The sequence below is a fragment of the Pteropus vampyrus genome, unplaced genomic scaffold (genome assembly GCF_000151845.1).
Source record: "Pteropus vampyrus isolate Shadow unplaced genomic scaffold, Pvam_2.0 Scaffold19, whole genome shotgun sequence".
NCBI classification, from domain to species: domain Eukaryota; kingdom Metazoa; phylum Chordata; class Mammalia; order Chiroptera; family Pteropodidae; genus Pteropus; species Pteropus vampyrus.
This window is the reverse complement of record NW_011888800.1, coordinates 8493711-8508582: the sequence shown is the minus strand read 5'-3', so window position 1 is coordinate 8508582 and position 14872 is coordinate 8493711. Positions and strand designations below refer to the sequence as shown.

General features: G+C 46.5%; 1 protein-coding gene across 1 annotated transcript in view; it reads left to right on the top strand.

The window, feature by feature from the left end:
• The window catches only part of EPB42 (erythrocyte membrane protein band 4.2), a 19676-nt gene extending 4843 nt beyond the window's left edge, over nt 1-14833 (top strand). Inside the window, exons 3-12 of the mRNA XM_011355163.2 lie at nt 1192-1310; nt 2226-2330; nt 3224-3398; nt 3994-4132; nt 4425-4528; nt 5287-5529; nt 6913-7212; nt 10097-10251; nt 11375-11508; nt 13278-14833. Of these exons, the coding sequence (XP_011353465.1) occupies nt 1192-1310; nt 2226-2330; nt 3224-3398; nt 3994-4132; nt 4425-4528; nt 5287-5529; nt 6913-7212; nt 10097-10251; nt 11375-11508; nt 13278-13440 (1637 nt within the window). The 3' untranslated portion in view covers nt 13441-14833. The remainder of the gene's footprint in view (nt 1-1191; nt 1311-2225; nt 2331-3223; nt 3399-3993; nt 4133-4424; nt 4529-5286; nt 5530-6912; nt 7213-10096; nt 10252-11374; nt 11509-13277) is intronic.
• Nucleotides 14834-14872: the final 39 nt, after the last annotated feature.

Here is a 14872-nt window from a genome sequence, read left to right as displayed (position 1 = left end):
GTGACTCGGTTTCATCTTAGCATACTTGGAGATGAGACTTTCCTAAACGACAAAGGAAATTTTGCACCCTATAATGAAAGTCAGATTTTTATTCATAAGCAGGAAACTTTATATAAGGAAGGCAGCACCTAAGCAGAGAAGTGGAGGGTGGTGTCACCTGTGTTCTGGCATTGTACTTCCCAGAGCCTTGCAGAGCCAAACACGTTTGTTTGAAGTGATTCCCGAAGAAGTGATATCTAGCTGACTTCATAGAGAGTACTGAGGATGGAGGGGCAGTAGTCGAGGGCACCTTGGGCATCTAGTTCTGTGATTTTAGGCCCCAGGCATTTCAGGGGTTCCTGATTTCTCATATCCTATCCTGTGTATTTGAGCACCCTCATTCCAGCTGTATGCCTATAGAGGATGGTTTGGAAATTCTTTTCTCCTTTTAGTCTCCAGGAACAAATCTAACCACCCCCCAACTCCATCCCCAGCACCAGGGGCAGGGAAAGGCAATTGGCAAGCAGAGCAGATCCACCCCCTCAGATACTCCTAGCTTCCTAAAGTGAGTGATGGCCTCGTTAAAGCCCCCATCCGTCTCCCCAGCCCAACCCTTGGATGAGGACACCAGAGAGAGACCTTGAGAGTCCTAGACCCACTTGGACACCCCTAGGATGGAAAGCCAATGCTCTGGCTTCCACTTCACCAGCCTCACTGCTCCCTCCGACCCCGTCTTGCAAAATGCTCCTCTTCTCTTCTGCTCACCCCTGTCAACTTACGTTGTATTGTTTTTTTCTGAAACACTATTTTTTTTTTTTTTAATTAAATATGGGAGAGACATAACGGGCCCACTGAGAAGCTCCCTGGGCTATTGCAAAATTCTCTTGAGCTGATAAGCACTCTGGCTGCCATGTCCTCTGGAAACCAGTAAGCTTTTTAAAGGTTGACTTGTTCCTGTCTGCCTGACTGACCATGAAGGCCACTTTGGCTGACCCAGAAACTCTGACCCTTTTCCCCACATTCCACCAGAGTAGAGGCCAGGTCCCAGTGGGAATGGTGAAAAGCAGGAGTTCTTCTTCAGTCTTCATCAGGTCCCCAGAGCTGAAGGGGAGACCCGCAGCTAAACCTGACCTAGGCAAGGAGGTCAGAGGCCTGTAAGTAGAGAGCAGGCCTGGCACCTCACAGGCCTATTCCCTGCCTGCTTCTCACCAGAGGATGCTGTATTCCTGGCGAATGAGGCTCAACGCAGGGAGTACTTGTTGAACCAGAACGGCTTCATCTACCTGGGCACTGCCGACTGCATCCAGGCAGAGCCCTGGGACTTTGGCCAGGTACAGGGGCCTCCAGGGGAAGGTGAGGGGACGACGATTGCTCCAAAACCTTCAGTGTTCAGGCCAGACAGAGCTGGCAGGTCCAAAATCCCCTGGTCATGAGGCCATGTCTTTAGGCAATTTCAGCTGTGTGGTGCCTCTCTTTCCTCAGAGCCACATCAAACCAACCTCAACAGCTTCGAGTTATCTTCCTAAAGACCACATAAATTAAAACTCTGTTAAATCCCTACTATCTACAGGATAAAAACCAAATCCCCTGGCATGACACACAAGTCCCTTCACAGCCAAGCCACTGCTTTCCTTTCCCCAAGATCCGCCCATGCTCCAGCTCCTGGCCAGTCCCCGGACATGCAGGCTGACTGTTCTCTTTGCCTGGAAAAGTTTCCCTTATTCATCCCCTGGGAAGCTCCTACCCATCTTTAAAGATCCTCTGAAAGCCTTCCTCAACCCCAAAGGCAGAGTGAATTTCTCCACTGTGCTCCCTGCTCTGGATAAGCTTCTTTCCTAGAGTCTGGCCACATTGCTAAGACCTGTCGTGTAAGTCCCTCTCCACTCCTAACTGCAGGCTCCTTGAGAGTAGGCGCTGCCTCGGTATCCATATGCAGGTCAGTGCTGGCAGGAGCAGTAGGAGTGCACTAAATGAAAAAAGATAGAAATGAAAAGAAACCACACAGCCCTGGTCTTCAAGAGCTCACACTCTATCCAGAGAGTCAGAGAACAGAACAGGCAGATGACTGGACTGCCAGGTACAGGGACCAGGAAGAGAGGGCCTCGAGGCCTCACGTGCACATACCACAAGGGGACAACAAAGCAAGGGAGGAAGGAATAAAGCCTGAGTCTGGGAGAATGATGAAGCGATGGGGGCTGACTTGTGGGATGGAGGCCCTTCATCATGAACCTGTGTCGTCCTTACAGTTTGAGGGGGATGTCATGGACATCAGCCTGGCCTTGCTGAGGATGGACAAGCAGGTGAAGGAGTGGGGCAACCCAGTGCATGTGGCCTGCATTTTGGGCACCTTGGTGAGTGAGAGGAGGGGAAGTTGGACCTCTCTGACAGAGCTGCCCCTGCTCTATGGCTCTGGATATCTTCAAGACACAAATGGTCCCTTCCTCCCAGGGGATGGGGAATAGTTCCTGGAAAAGGGCATCCACAAGAGAGAGAAAAGCAAAGAGAAGTATCATTCTTCAGGACACAAGCAGCAAGGACTAAAATCGGCCTGGATTTCCTCAGAGCACTCCTCGGTCTCCTGCCTCCTCCCTCTAGCCCAGACTGGAGAATATTCCCTGGGAGGGAGGGACTGGGGTCCATCTTACTCAGTGTTTGCTGCTAAGATGGTGAGAGGAACTTGTTTTTATTTCTAAATTATTGCCATAAATATGCAGACCATAAAGGTAGCTTGGTGCTTTTCCATTGTCCCTAAGAGTTCTTTCACAGAAGTAACGTGTTTTCATTTCCTCTTGTGCCACTGAACTACCCTCTGAAGAAGTGGTAGAGAAAGGGCCAGCCTATGAGGAGGAGGGCTCTTAGCATAAGTGGGCCTCAAGGCCCTGGGTACAAACACCCTCAAAGGACCTGGGGCCAGGCAAGTGAAGGAGCAGGGAACCCAGCTCTCAGTGAGAGGCCACTCATGCACCTCTTGTGGCTTGAGCTTTCTTTGCCAGTATGGTCCACAATCCCCTGGCTTGTGAACCTGGACCCCATCCTTAAAGATTAGCCCAGTGAGCTAGGGTGGAGCCCAGGAACGTGCAGGGTTAACAAGTTTTAGGTGATTCTGATGCAGATGGTCTGTTCACTGTGTCTGGAGATCTGTAATGAGCCCTCCCCACCCCCACATCCTCACTCCACCCCTCTCCCACCCCAGAAACTATCCTGTCCTTGGACTCGCATAACATCCACACCTTTGCCCAAACAGCTGCATGCTTTCAAGAAGAAGAATGTCCTGCCTACCCCGCAGACCCAGGCTGCCCAGGAAGGGTCTTTGAACAAGCGCCGGGGCAGCGTGCCCATCTTGCGTCAGTGGTTCACAGGCCATGGGCGACCTGTGTATGATGGTCAGGCCTGGGTGTTGGCCGCTGTTGCTTGCACAGGTACAGAGCAGGCTTGCCTGCTGCACCCACATGTCACGTTAGCTACTGTATAGAGTGTGTGCCCCGCCTCTCAGGTTGCCCTGTGGTCCCCCATGTGGGAGGGACATCCCTAACAGTAGACACTTCCTACACTCAGCAGCATTTCCTCACCTTCATCGCACTCACAACTAGTTCAGATGCACCATCTGGCCCAGAAACCAGTTACTTGTCCTGAGCAGCATCTTCTGACCAGCTTCTGCTTCTTTTCCTCCTCAGCAAAGGGGCCAATCTAGCGACCTCTGTTCCCAAACTCACTTTCTCCCAGAGACTTTCCCTTCTCCTGCCCCAGTGCTCTGTTGTGTCTTCTGCCTGCCTCTCTCTGCTGTATGCTCTGCCTGCTGTGTAACTTGTTTATATCTCATTTCTGAGCCTTTATAGGTCCTGTGTCTGGTGTCAGATTCTAACTTTCGGTGCCCATGCCTCTCCTCTTTCCATGGTGTTACGTGGCATTTAAGACAGTGCTTGCTCAGAGGATGCATTGAAAATGCTAGCCATCCTGCCCCCGCCCCAAACCTAGGCCTCTCTGGCACCCTCTTACTCTGCCCCTTCCATGCAGTGCTGCGGTGCCTGGGAATCCCTGCTCGTGTAGTCACCACGTTCACCTCAGCCCAGGGCACTGGTGGGGGCCTGCTCGTCAATGAATACTACAGTGAGAAGGGGCTTCAGAACAGAGAAGGCCAGAGAGGCAGAATATGGTGAGAAGCCCAAAGGGGATGAGGTTTCAGACTGGAAGGGCTCCAATGTGTGTGGAATAATCCCATGGGAACCCCCACACCCTAAGTGGCCCAGGCACTGAGAGGGGGTGTACAAGACTCTTGGAGGCAGGACGCTCATGGTCAGTCGTGGTATGCATACCCCTTCCTGGGAGTGTCGCCACCAGTTTTACACAGCATCCTCCCAACCCCATGGCAACGACTCTGCCATTTCTAGAATCTCTTCAGGACTCCTTTTTGCCCCCACTCAAACTGTTCCCTTTGCTACCTTCAGGATCTTCCAGACTTCCACTGAGTGCTGGATGACCCGGCCTGCTTTGCCCCAGGGTTATGGCGGATGGCAGATTCTGCACCCAAGTTCTCCTAATGGAGGTGGAGGTAAAGCGTAGGGTGGGCCCAGGACCACCCTGAGTTCCACAGAACTGCATGGGCTGAAGGAGCCTCTCAGAGAGGAAACAGGAGCAGCAGATAGTCCAAAGGGGGTCTGCATCCCCTGAAAGAGGAAAAGCAAAAAGAATAATAGTGGCTGGCAGAATTCTGACCTGATGCCAGCAGACTCAAGGGGACAAAGGTGTTAGCCATCTTAGCCCAGGGCTGTGGGGAGACTAGCCCCACCTCAGAACAACAGGCAAGAGAGCTGAGTCTCAATGAAAGGCAGAGGGTCTTAAGACAGCTGATAGATACGCTAGGTCAGGATCTTATAGAGTGGGACTTCTGAGGTTCTGGATATGGATGAAGAGGGTATCAAGATAGGCTCAAGCTCAGAGAAGAAATCTTCAGGAGCCATAAAAGGATGGCTCTTCCTTTCCCAAGAACAGAACAATCACAGAGCCTGGCACATGATAAGTGCTCGATAAAGATGACCTATTCCTAACATATCTGTAGCGAAGCTGGCTTAGGAACTTCTGTGTACTATGTTCTCCTTAGGTAACACCTGACCAAAAAGTATTATCACTAAACAGTTGTGAGTTTCACCTCTGCAATGCCCTCTCAGAAAACCTGCCTAGTGCCCACCTCTGACCTTGATCCTGGGAGAGTGAAAATAAGGTCTAAGATGGGGACTGAGCTTATGCAACTCTGACCCAAGCAGATGTCTGGTGTGGTTCTTTTTACTCACTGATTTTTCTCTCCCTCAGTCCTGAGGGCCTATGATCTGGTCCCTGTCAAAGCGGTCAAGGAGGGGACACTGGGGCTGACCCCTGCAGTATCAGACGTTTTTGCCTCAGTGAATGCCTCATGTGTAGTCTGGAAGTGCTGTGAGGATGGGACACTGGAGCTGACCAACTCCAACACTAAGTATGTTGGCAACAACATCAGCACCAAAGGTGTGGGCACGGATCGCTGTGAGGACATCACTCAAAACTACAAGTATCCTGAAGGTATTAGGCCGGGGAATGGCCGCAGGCTTCCTAGCCCCTGAAACAGCAAAAGAGGGCAAGGGGTCAGCCCTCTAGATAGATGCAGGCCACAGAAGGTTGTAGTCCTTTCCCCATCACAGAAAACAGGGTTTCTCCACCTGCTTTGACACAATTGACATTTTGGGTCAGGTAACTTGTGGGGATTGTGCATATTTAGCAGCATTCCTGGCCTCTATCCACTAGATGGCAGCACCCACACACACACACCGCTACCAGCTGTGACAACCAAAAATGTATCCAGACATTTCCAAATGTCCCCTGAGGGGAAAAATTGCCCCAATTGAGAACTACTGCTATAAAATAACACACTTAATATTAAGCTCGGAGTAGCTCCATAGTGTAGTGGTTAGCATGTCTGCTTTACACACAGAAGGTCCTGGGTTTGTGCCCCAGGTGGAGCCACGGACCATACCCCAGTCAGCCAGGCCCAGGGTGCACGCTGGGAGCATGTTGGAGGAAATGCCTCGCCCTCAGAGATCCAGTTCTTAAGAGGAAATGGCAACATCCATAGGTCAGGGGTGGAAATGGCGGCGGGGGGGAGGGGGTTGGAATTAAAGAGGGGGGAAAAATATTAAGCTCAGTCGCCAGAAGATGTTCTCCCTTTTCCCCTTTTGTTGAACACCCACTAACCTGTTCCTCCCTCCACTTTAGTTAATGGCAACACCGTCCACCTATTTATCCAAATGAGAAGGCTTGCACTCTCCTTGATTCACCACGCCGCCCACGCCCCCACCCCCCCGTCATCACCCCACATTACTCTCACATCTTTATCCACCTCTCCTTCCCCATTGCCTATAGGTAACCCTGAGGCCTCGTCATCTCTTGTCTGCAGTATTCCAACAGCCTCCTAACTAGAAACTCCTGCTTCCAGTCTCTCCATCATTATTCCCTTTCCGACTTTCAGTTTCCATAATAAACTTTCTAAGACACAAATATAATTACGTTACTCCCCTGCTCCAGAAAACTCCATGGCCCCCATTGCCCTTGGAATAATTCCAAACTCCTTTACTAAAGAAGATTCAAGTCCCTGCCAAACTGTCTTCAGAGACAGTGTGACTTCTCCAAAAGCTTGCTCTCCCAACTATTCAAGGAACAAATTCATAGCACTTGTAAAAGAACTTGGTCCTTGAGTGACTTGGAAGGGACACGCTGTATCTGTGGTGGATCTGCCTAACACAGACCTTTGTGTTGTTGTTTCTCGCTAAATATGGCCTTAGAGGTTTGCAAAGTTCTTGTGACTTTGACATTTGAGCAGCAGTGAATAAATGAATCTTAATCCTGGGCTTTTATTAAAAGGGTCTACCTGCTGGATAAGAGGCCTGTTTTATTCCTCCCATTCTTTAGGATCTCTTCAAGAAAAAGAGGTGCTGGAGAGAGTCCAGAAAGAGAGACTGGAACATAAGGAAGACAATGGCATCCATCCTCTCAGTCTTGAGACTACTGATCCTCTGTACCTATTCTTGGAAGCACCCAGTTTCCTACCTCTGAGAGGGGATGCTCAGTTCTCCATGACCTTGTTTAACTCCTGTGACCAAGAAAAGGAAGTGCAGCTGACAATTGGTGTACAGGCGTTGTACTACAACGGAGTCCTTGCTGCTGAGCTCTGGAGGAACAAGCAGCAGCTTAGACTCGGTGCCAAACAGGGTAACTCTCTATGGCCTTGCCAGATGCCCACACACCCAGCTCCCACCCTGGGCAGACGGCAGGCATAGGGCTCCCCATGCGGGTCTGAATAGATGGCTTCTAGTTCCTGGTGTTCTCTCAGTGTCTCTCTTTCCCCCGTCCCCATCTCTCTCTCAGTCTCTCTCTCTCTCTCACTCTCTTTCTCTTTCTCTCTCTGTCTCTCTCTATGCCTATCTCGTATATTTATTGCGCTTCACACAGAAAAAAGAAAAACATTTCACAATTCTCATTGCAGTAAGATAAGTAAATGGATCATAGCAGCAGTGTAAGAAATGTTTAATAAGGTAAACAGAGTACAAGGGCAGGGGAGCATTGTATCCAGGTTGGAGCAGGCTGTCCCCCAAGTAGATCAGACTGCACTGGGTTTAAAAGGATGAGCAGGATAACGATGGACAGAAAAGTGATTCAGGGGCATTCCAGGCAGAAGGAACAAGTGCATAGGTTCCTCCTCCCCAAGATTCTTATTTAATTGGTCTGGGATAGGGTCCAGACACCGGTATTTTTTTTTTTTTTAAGCTCCCTATGTTATTCTAGGGTTGAAATTTTCTGGACAAGAGCAGTTGATCTCAAACTTTGCTGCAATTAAAATCATCTAGAGAAGTTTGATGCAAGCCTGCACCTCAGATGAATTAAATCAGAAATTACATAGTTGGAGCCAAACATCAAAAAATTGTTAATTCCTTGGGTGATTCCAGTGTGCAGGCAAGAGAGAATCAGTGGAATAGAGCTCATCTACATTATTGCAACAGCCTCCTAACTGACCCCCATCTGTCCCCAGTCTCTCCACCGTGTTCTCTAAAGAGGAAGGGAGGGGGACAGTGATGTGAGAGCCGGATGGGCCAGATCATGCAGAAGGTTGTATATCATGCTAAGCAGTTTGAGTTTTGTTCTCTGGAAAATGGGAAGCTGGTGAAAGTTTTTAACCAGAGAGTCGATATGATCAGAAATTCATCTTTAAAACAGAACTTTTGGCAGAATGGAATTGAAGGGGTCACATTAGAGTAGTGGATCTCAACCTTGGCTGCACAATGAATCACCTGGGGACTTTAAAAATACCAATTCCTGGGCCTCACCGCCAAAATCTGATATAACTAATTTGGGGTATGGCCTGAGGTTGGGATTGTTTTATAAAGTTCCCCTTTTGTGATTCTAATGTGCATCCAATGCTGAAAACAACTGGTTTAGAAGTTGGCAGGTTTTGTGATAATCGAGTCAAGAAATGAAGGATAAGCTAGACTAGCAGCACTTCTAATGAAGACATATTAAGGAGGTTTTAGATCGTACTTGTGAATATGTCTATGTGTATATGTGTGTAGGGGGATGTTACTTGCAGTCTGAGTGAGCCTCTAGAATAGGGAAAATGGGGAAGAGAAGGTTTGGGGTAAAAGATGATGGGTTCTGTCTATGACATGTTGGGTTCGAAAGCCCATGAGACATCCAAGCAGAGATGGCCAGTAGGTAGCTGGAAACCTAAACCTGGTATTCAAGATAAAGACCTGGGCTGGAGACCAGATATGCCATGACTCTAGGCCAGCGCAGAGTGGGTGGCCTAGAGTCATGGCACAGATGAGCTCACAGAGGTGGGAGGCCTGTGAGAAAATGAGGCGAGGAGGGAACCCAGGCGACACCAGCATATAGGGGGCAATAGAGAACAAGCAGAGAGTAAGAGAAACTGAGAAGTCAAAGAGAGGAAGTGGGCACCAGCAAGGTGAGCAGAGAGGCTTCGAGATGTCAAGGCTGAAAAGTGTCCATTGACAGAGTGGTTTTACCAAGAAGCAATGGCGAACGCCAGCTTCCTGGGAGTTAAATGGATTGAGAGTTGAGGAGGTGAGACAAGGTATGCAGTCTTTCCTGGAAGAATGAATGGAAAAAAGGAGAGAGGCTGGGTGGTGGTCAGCCAGAGACACTGGATAGAGGAAGGCTGTTTTCTTTTATGATGAAGGAGAGCAAAATCTGCTTACTTGCTGAGGAAAATAATCAGCAAAGAAGAAAAGACTGAAACCTCAAGAAAGATGGGTTATAATTGATGGTACAACCCTTGGGGAAATGAGAGGCAATAGAATATAGCTAACATTGACTGAGCACTTATTTGTGGCAAACATGGTATTGAGTGTTCTATGAGCATTGTCTCATTTATCCTTGCAACAACCTTATTAAGCAGGAGTCATTATTATCCCCACTTTATAGATGAGACCAAGACGCAGAGAAGTTAAATAATTTTCCAACAGTTACACAGCTAGGCAGTGGTGGGGTCATGATGCGGCACATATTTAAAAAGCAGAGGACTTGACTCAGGAAGGGAGGCCACCTCATCCTTCGGATGGGACAGCAGGAGTAGATGTCTACGTCTGTAGGTTTGGAATGGGAGCATGAGATTGAGAGGATTCCTGAAGACTGAAAGGTGGTTTTATTTTCTCTGCAAAAGGAAAAAGAGAAGAAGCAGAGAATGGGAAGGAACTAACTCAGCATATGTTCAGCAATGACTGTGTGGGAGAGTCTGAGATAAACACTTCATTTTGCAGTGTCTCATTTAACACAAGCCATCCCACCAGGCATTATTATTAGACAAGGAAATTGAAGCCAAGAGAGCTTAACATGTTCTAGTTCACAAGGACCGTTCCCCAACACCACTGAGATGGTCTGCCAAGAATGTTAAGGGAGGTGGTGATGGTGGTGAGGGGTAGGTTTTTGAGTGAGTTCAAATTTGAAATTGCAGTGAGGGATGAGGCATCTTCCTAGCTTTGGTGAGATCCTGACTCCTTTGCACTGTATATGCAACTATTGCTTGTTTCCGGGGCACATACACACTCAGTCCTTTGCACTGACTACACCTGTCACGTTTCAGTTATCACCTGCAGCCTGTCCTCCTCCAATTTTGAGAAAAGCCCACCCGAGAACAGCTTCCTCAGACTCACGGCCATGGCAACGCCCTCAGAGTCCAGCCTTAGCTGCTTTGCTCAGGAAGACATCGCCATTTGTAGACCACACCTTGACATTGAGGTAGGCACCAGTCCTTCCCAGAACTGCTCTTGTTTGCTACTACTCAGGTCTCCGTTTCTGAAAAACTCGGAGCCCCTCACACTTCAGAGCAGGTGACTGTGCTGCAGAATTGCCAGAAAATCCTAAGTTGAGAGCTCCTTTTCTTGAAGGAGATGGTTTCTTACATGTACTATTCAGGTTTAAGTCTTCCAACTTCTTTAGTTGGTTAAGTAAGGGTTTCTAAAATCGGGCCCTTCCCAGTTGCTGCCTCCATACTTGTAGGGATAATAATAGCCTATGTTTATTTAGCACTTTATGCACAGGCAAATATATTTTTACCTCTTTTCTTTCTTTTAATACAAAAACCCTGTGAGGTGGAACTGTTCCCATTCTTCAGATGAGGAAACAGTCCTAGAGAGCAACAAACCCAAGATCATGAAAATGGGACATCTTAGAGACTTGTGGCTCTTGGCCCAGTCCTCTTTCCACATGTCTACCCTAGCCAAAATGACCGTGATTTGGTCCCAGCCCTCTAGGAGGTTGTGGATAAGGGAGACATATGTTTGGTCTTCTGTGTAAATTCTTTAATAGAGGTACAGAGTTATATGGGATAGGTGAAGTAAAGGGGATTAATTTCATCTGGTGGGTTGAGGAAGACTTCGTAGAGGAGGTGGCATTTATACTGGGCCTTGAAAAATGAGTAAGCTTTCAGTGCAGAGGTGGGGGAAGGCCAGTGCAGGCAGAAAACTGAATAAAGAGACCCAAAGTAAGGGAGCCTGAGGGGTGTGCTAGGGATGGGATTGTGGCTTGGATGTTGTTTAGTCACGGTAAGAACAGATGAGGTTGGAGCCAGACCATGAAGGACTCTGAATGCCAACTGAAGCTGAATTCCAAAGACAATGAGAAATACTCCAAGGTCTCTAAGTGGAAGAGAGGCACCATTGGAGATCGTCAGTGATGGATCGGGGGTGAGAATAAACACAGAAGACCAGGTAGAGGGGTAAAGAAGAGAGCTGTGGCATGTGGGTCAGGACGGCAGAGTTAAAGTAATTGAGGAGGGTATGGGGAGGCTACCCAGGAGGGGAAGGAGTGACTGCGGCTCTGTGCTCTTTGCTTCTGCTCCAGATTTTGCCTCTTCCCACAGATGCCGGAGACAGTAGAGCAATATCAACCTCTTACAGCTAAGGTCAGCATCCTTAACTCCCTAGATGTTCCCATGACGGACTGTGTCATCTACATCCTCGGAAGGGGACTCATTCACAGAGAGAGGAGCTACAGGTAAGAAACCACAAGCTTCTCATCCCACTGACATCTCAACTGGTCAGAAAGGCAGGAACCTAAAATGAATGATTGTCCTTTTGCTGTGTCCATAGAGACAGAGCAAATGCGCCCTGAAGTAGGGGGTTAGGGCCTCTCTCATCCTGAGGCCACCATGTGTAGCCGGAGAACGAGAGTGAGGAAGGTTGTGTGCTCTTTGGGAACCCACCTGACCCTGGTTGCTGCCCTGATCATGTAGGAAGAGCCTGGGTATTGCTGGTGAACGCAGGTGAGGGCGTTAGGGCTAGGTACTAGAGAATATCACAGGGAGGGCAGGCTGCCTCTCAAAAGCTGCATTCTACTAATGCCCACCACAATATTGAATTTTATTTGAATATTCTTTTATTCCTATTCCCATTCCTACCACCCTTCATATCCTTTTGTTAGTATGTGAAAGTGTACCGTTGCTTCACAAGCCTGTATTTTTAATTTACATAATGTTATGTCTAATTCTTTTTCTTTTCACTCAGATGTTAAGATTCATCCACATATATCAAGTCCATTGTTTCTGCTACATAATACTCCACTGTGCACATCCCCTACTTCCTATCACTTTGTTTCAAAGTGATGAGCTCAGAGTGCCTCCAGTTCTCGGACACCACAAATACTGTTGCACTGAACAGCCCCATACATGTCCCCTTACATATTTGTTTGAAACTTTGGTGAGGAAGGGAGGGATATATGGCCAGGAATGGAATTGCTGTCATAGGCTATGACCTGGTTTGTAGAATGGCTGCAGGAGTCTGCATTCCCTCCAGCAGTGCATGAGTTTCTATATTCTTACTATTCCTCCACTTTTGGCAATACCCAGCTTTTTTTTCCCATTGTAATAGAAATCAGGTAATATCTCATTGCTTTAATTTGTAACTCTTCATATGTTTATTAGCCTTTTCCATTTCATCCTCTGTAAAGTTCTTTGCCCACTTTTCTTTTGGTGTTCCTGCTTTTTTTCCTTGTTGATTTGTAGGAGTTCCCTGTATAGTCTAGATATTAGTCCCTTGTTGGTTTTAGATATTGAAAGTATCTTCTTTCATTACCTCCCCTCTCATTATGTCCACTGCATCCTTCACTGAACACACAGTGTACGGTTTAGACTTCACAATGACTAATACTACCATCCCTCCCCTACAGGTTGTCTAGTTATTGACCCACTGCCTCAGCCTCATGAAATTCAAGGAGTCATTCTTGCCAATAAGTTGAAAGGAGGGACTGCCAACATTTAACCAGACTTTTGTGGTCTCCCAGATCAATTATAGGGCAAAGCTCCTCTAAGGAAGTCTGCATCATTTCCTCAGTCACTATAAGAAGGTCAACAGGCAGGCCACAAGGCTGCTGATAGGCTCCAAACACCACCTGCTGACATACTGACATCTCAATATGCCTGCCATACCCACTGCATTTAGCAATCTGAGGGTTCTAGAACTACAGCTTTTCCAAACATACCCCAATACTGTTACCAAGAGTGGGACCAGATTAAACCCACAGGTGATAAAAGAAACAGATGCAACTTGGAAGCCCTTAGAATAGGATTTCTCTTCTCACCCATGCAATTGCTCACCATAGGGAGGTTCCTGTCTTCTATCACCTAAAAACCTGTTTCAACAGCAAGGTACTTAGATGTTTATTTCATCATGGTCCACCTCTTCAAGTTGAGAATGATCAGAGGCACTGGGACCAGCAAAGCAATGAACTTGTGACAGAACTAGCACCTTCCTTTTCCTTTATTTCAGAGTCCGTCCTGTGCGGCCTGGAAACAGCCTTTGCACCCAATTCCAGTTGACGCCAACAAAGGTGGGACCCCAGCGGCTCATTGTGGAAATGGACTGCAGTGTGTTCCAGAACCTAACCAACTCCAGAAGTGTCTATGTGGCAGCCCCTTACCTTGCAGCTTAAACTTCCAGCTCTAGCGTCATATGCCCCAAACATCCCCCTGAATCTACGATCTAAAACCAAATGTGCTGGGAAGGGAGACTTTGCTTATCAGACAAATGAATCTATTCAGGGCGAGCAGAAGAGTGACCAAGAACAAAACTAGATTCCCAGAAATCAATATAAAGACATTCATTTCTGTCACCTTAGCTTAAGGCAGTCCTGAAGACTAGTTTGTTTTAGAATAGAAACTACTGGGCTTGAGTGATAAAAGGAAGCCTTTGAAAAGATACTCAGATAAGTACATTGATTTTTCTGGTTCAGGATTTTTCATAACCATTTTACTGCTCACATTCATTAACTTGCAGGTAAGGAAAAGAAACTAACATTTAAATCATTTTTATATTTCTGACAAAGTGGGACAATATTAGCTCAAAATAGAATTTTTAGGTAATCCTAAATTACATTGATCAGTGCTATCCCTGACCATAGTCCTTAAAGACCCAAAGATGACTGAACAAAGTTATAAAATATACAACACAGGACCTGATCTTGTAGATTCAGCTATAGTTTTTATGAGAGTTCTAGATTCATGAAGTCACAATTAAAGTCTGATGTTAATAACATAAATTTGGTCTAGTAGAGAAATATGAAAATTATTAAGTATACAGAAAATAGGCCCTATAAGAAAAAATAAAAGAACTGGACTTCTTTTGTACAAAGTTATTATTTTTTTGGTTACATTATTTTGTTGCTTTAGAGCTGTTTGATTTTAGTTCTTTCTCTTTATGACAGTTGTTAAAAATAACAGAATAGCACTTTATAAAGGTAAATTAAAACTCTTCTCTTAGAAATTTCAGTCCCAAGTATACATTAGTTGCTCAAAATAATGGCGGCTGTTGATGATTCTACCTAAGAGATAGACCATGGGGACATCAGAAGGGCAGATGTGATGAATCACACCTACACAAAAAAAAGGACTGGCATTAGAGGTTATGGAGACCTACAGTCCATATACAGGGCCCACGTCAGGTCACCAGAATATACATCACTATAGGTTTACCTTGCTTCCAATATATAATCTTCCAGACTGATGCAAAAATATAATTAAGTGGCAATGGTTTTGCAAAAGGATTAACTGAGGAAGCCCTTAAAGTTATATAAATTCTCTTATACATTTAAAATGTTTTGATTTATAAAAATTTTGTTATTTATATTTGGAGGCACATGTAATATGTAACAGAGAACACAACACAGGTATGTATAAAAAAAACAAATCTGGTTCAATAAAGTGAACAAACCTTACAGCTGAGCTCAATACCACAAAATAATTTTAGAGGCATGGAGTGACCTGAATAATATTCAGGACTTAATGATAAGAATATTATATGACATTCTCAAGTACTAAGAGGGGCTTTGGAGTTATTTTCCCTAAATAAATTAAAGTCAAGTGTTT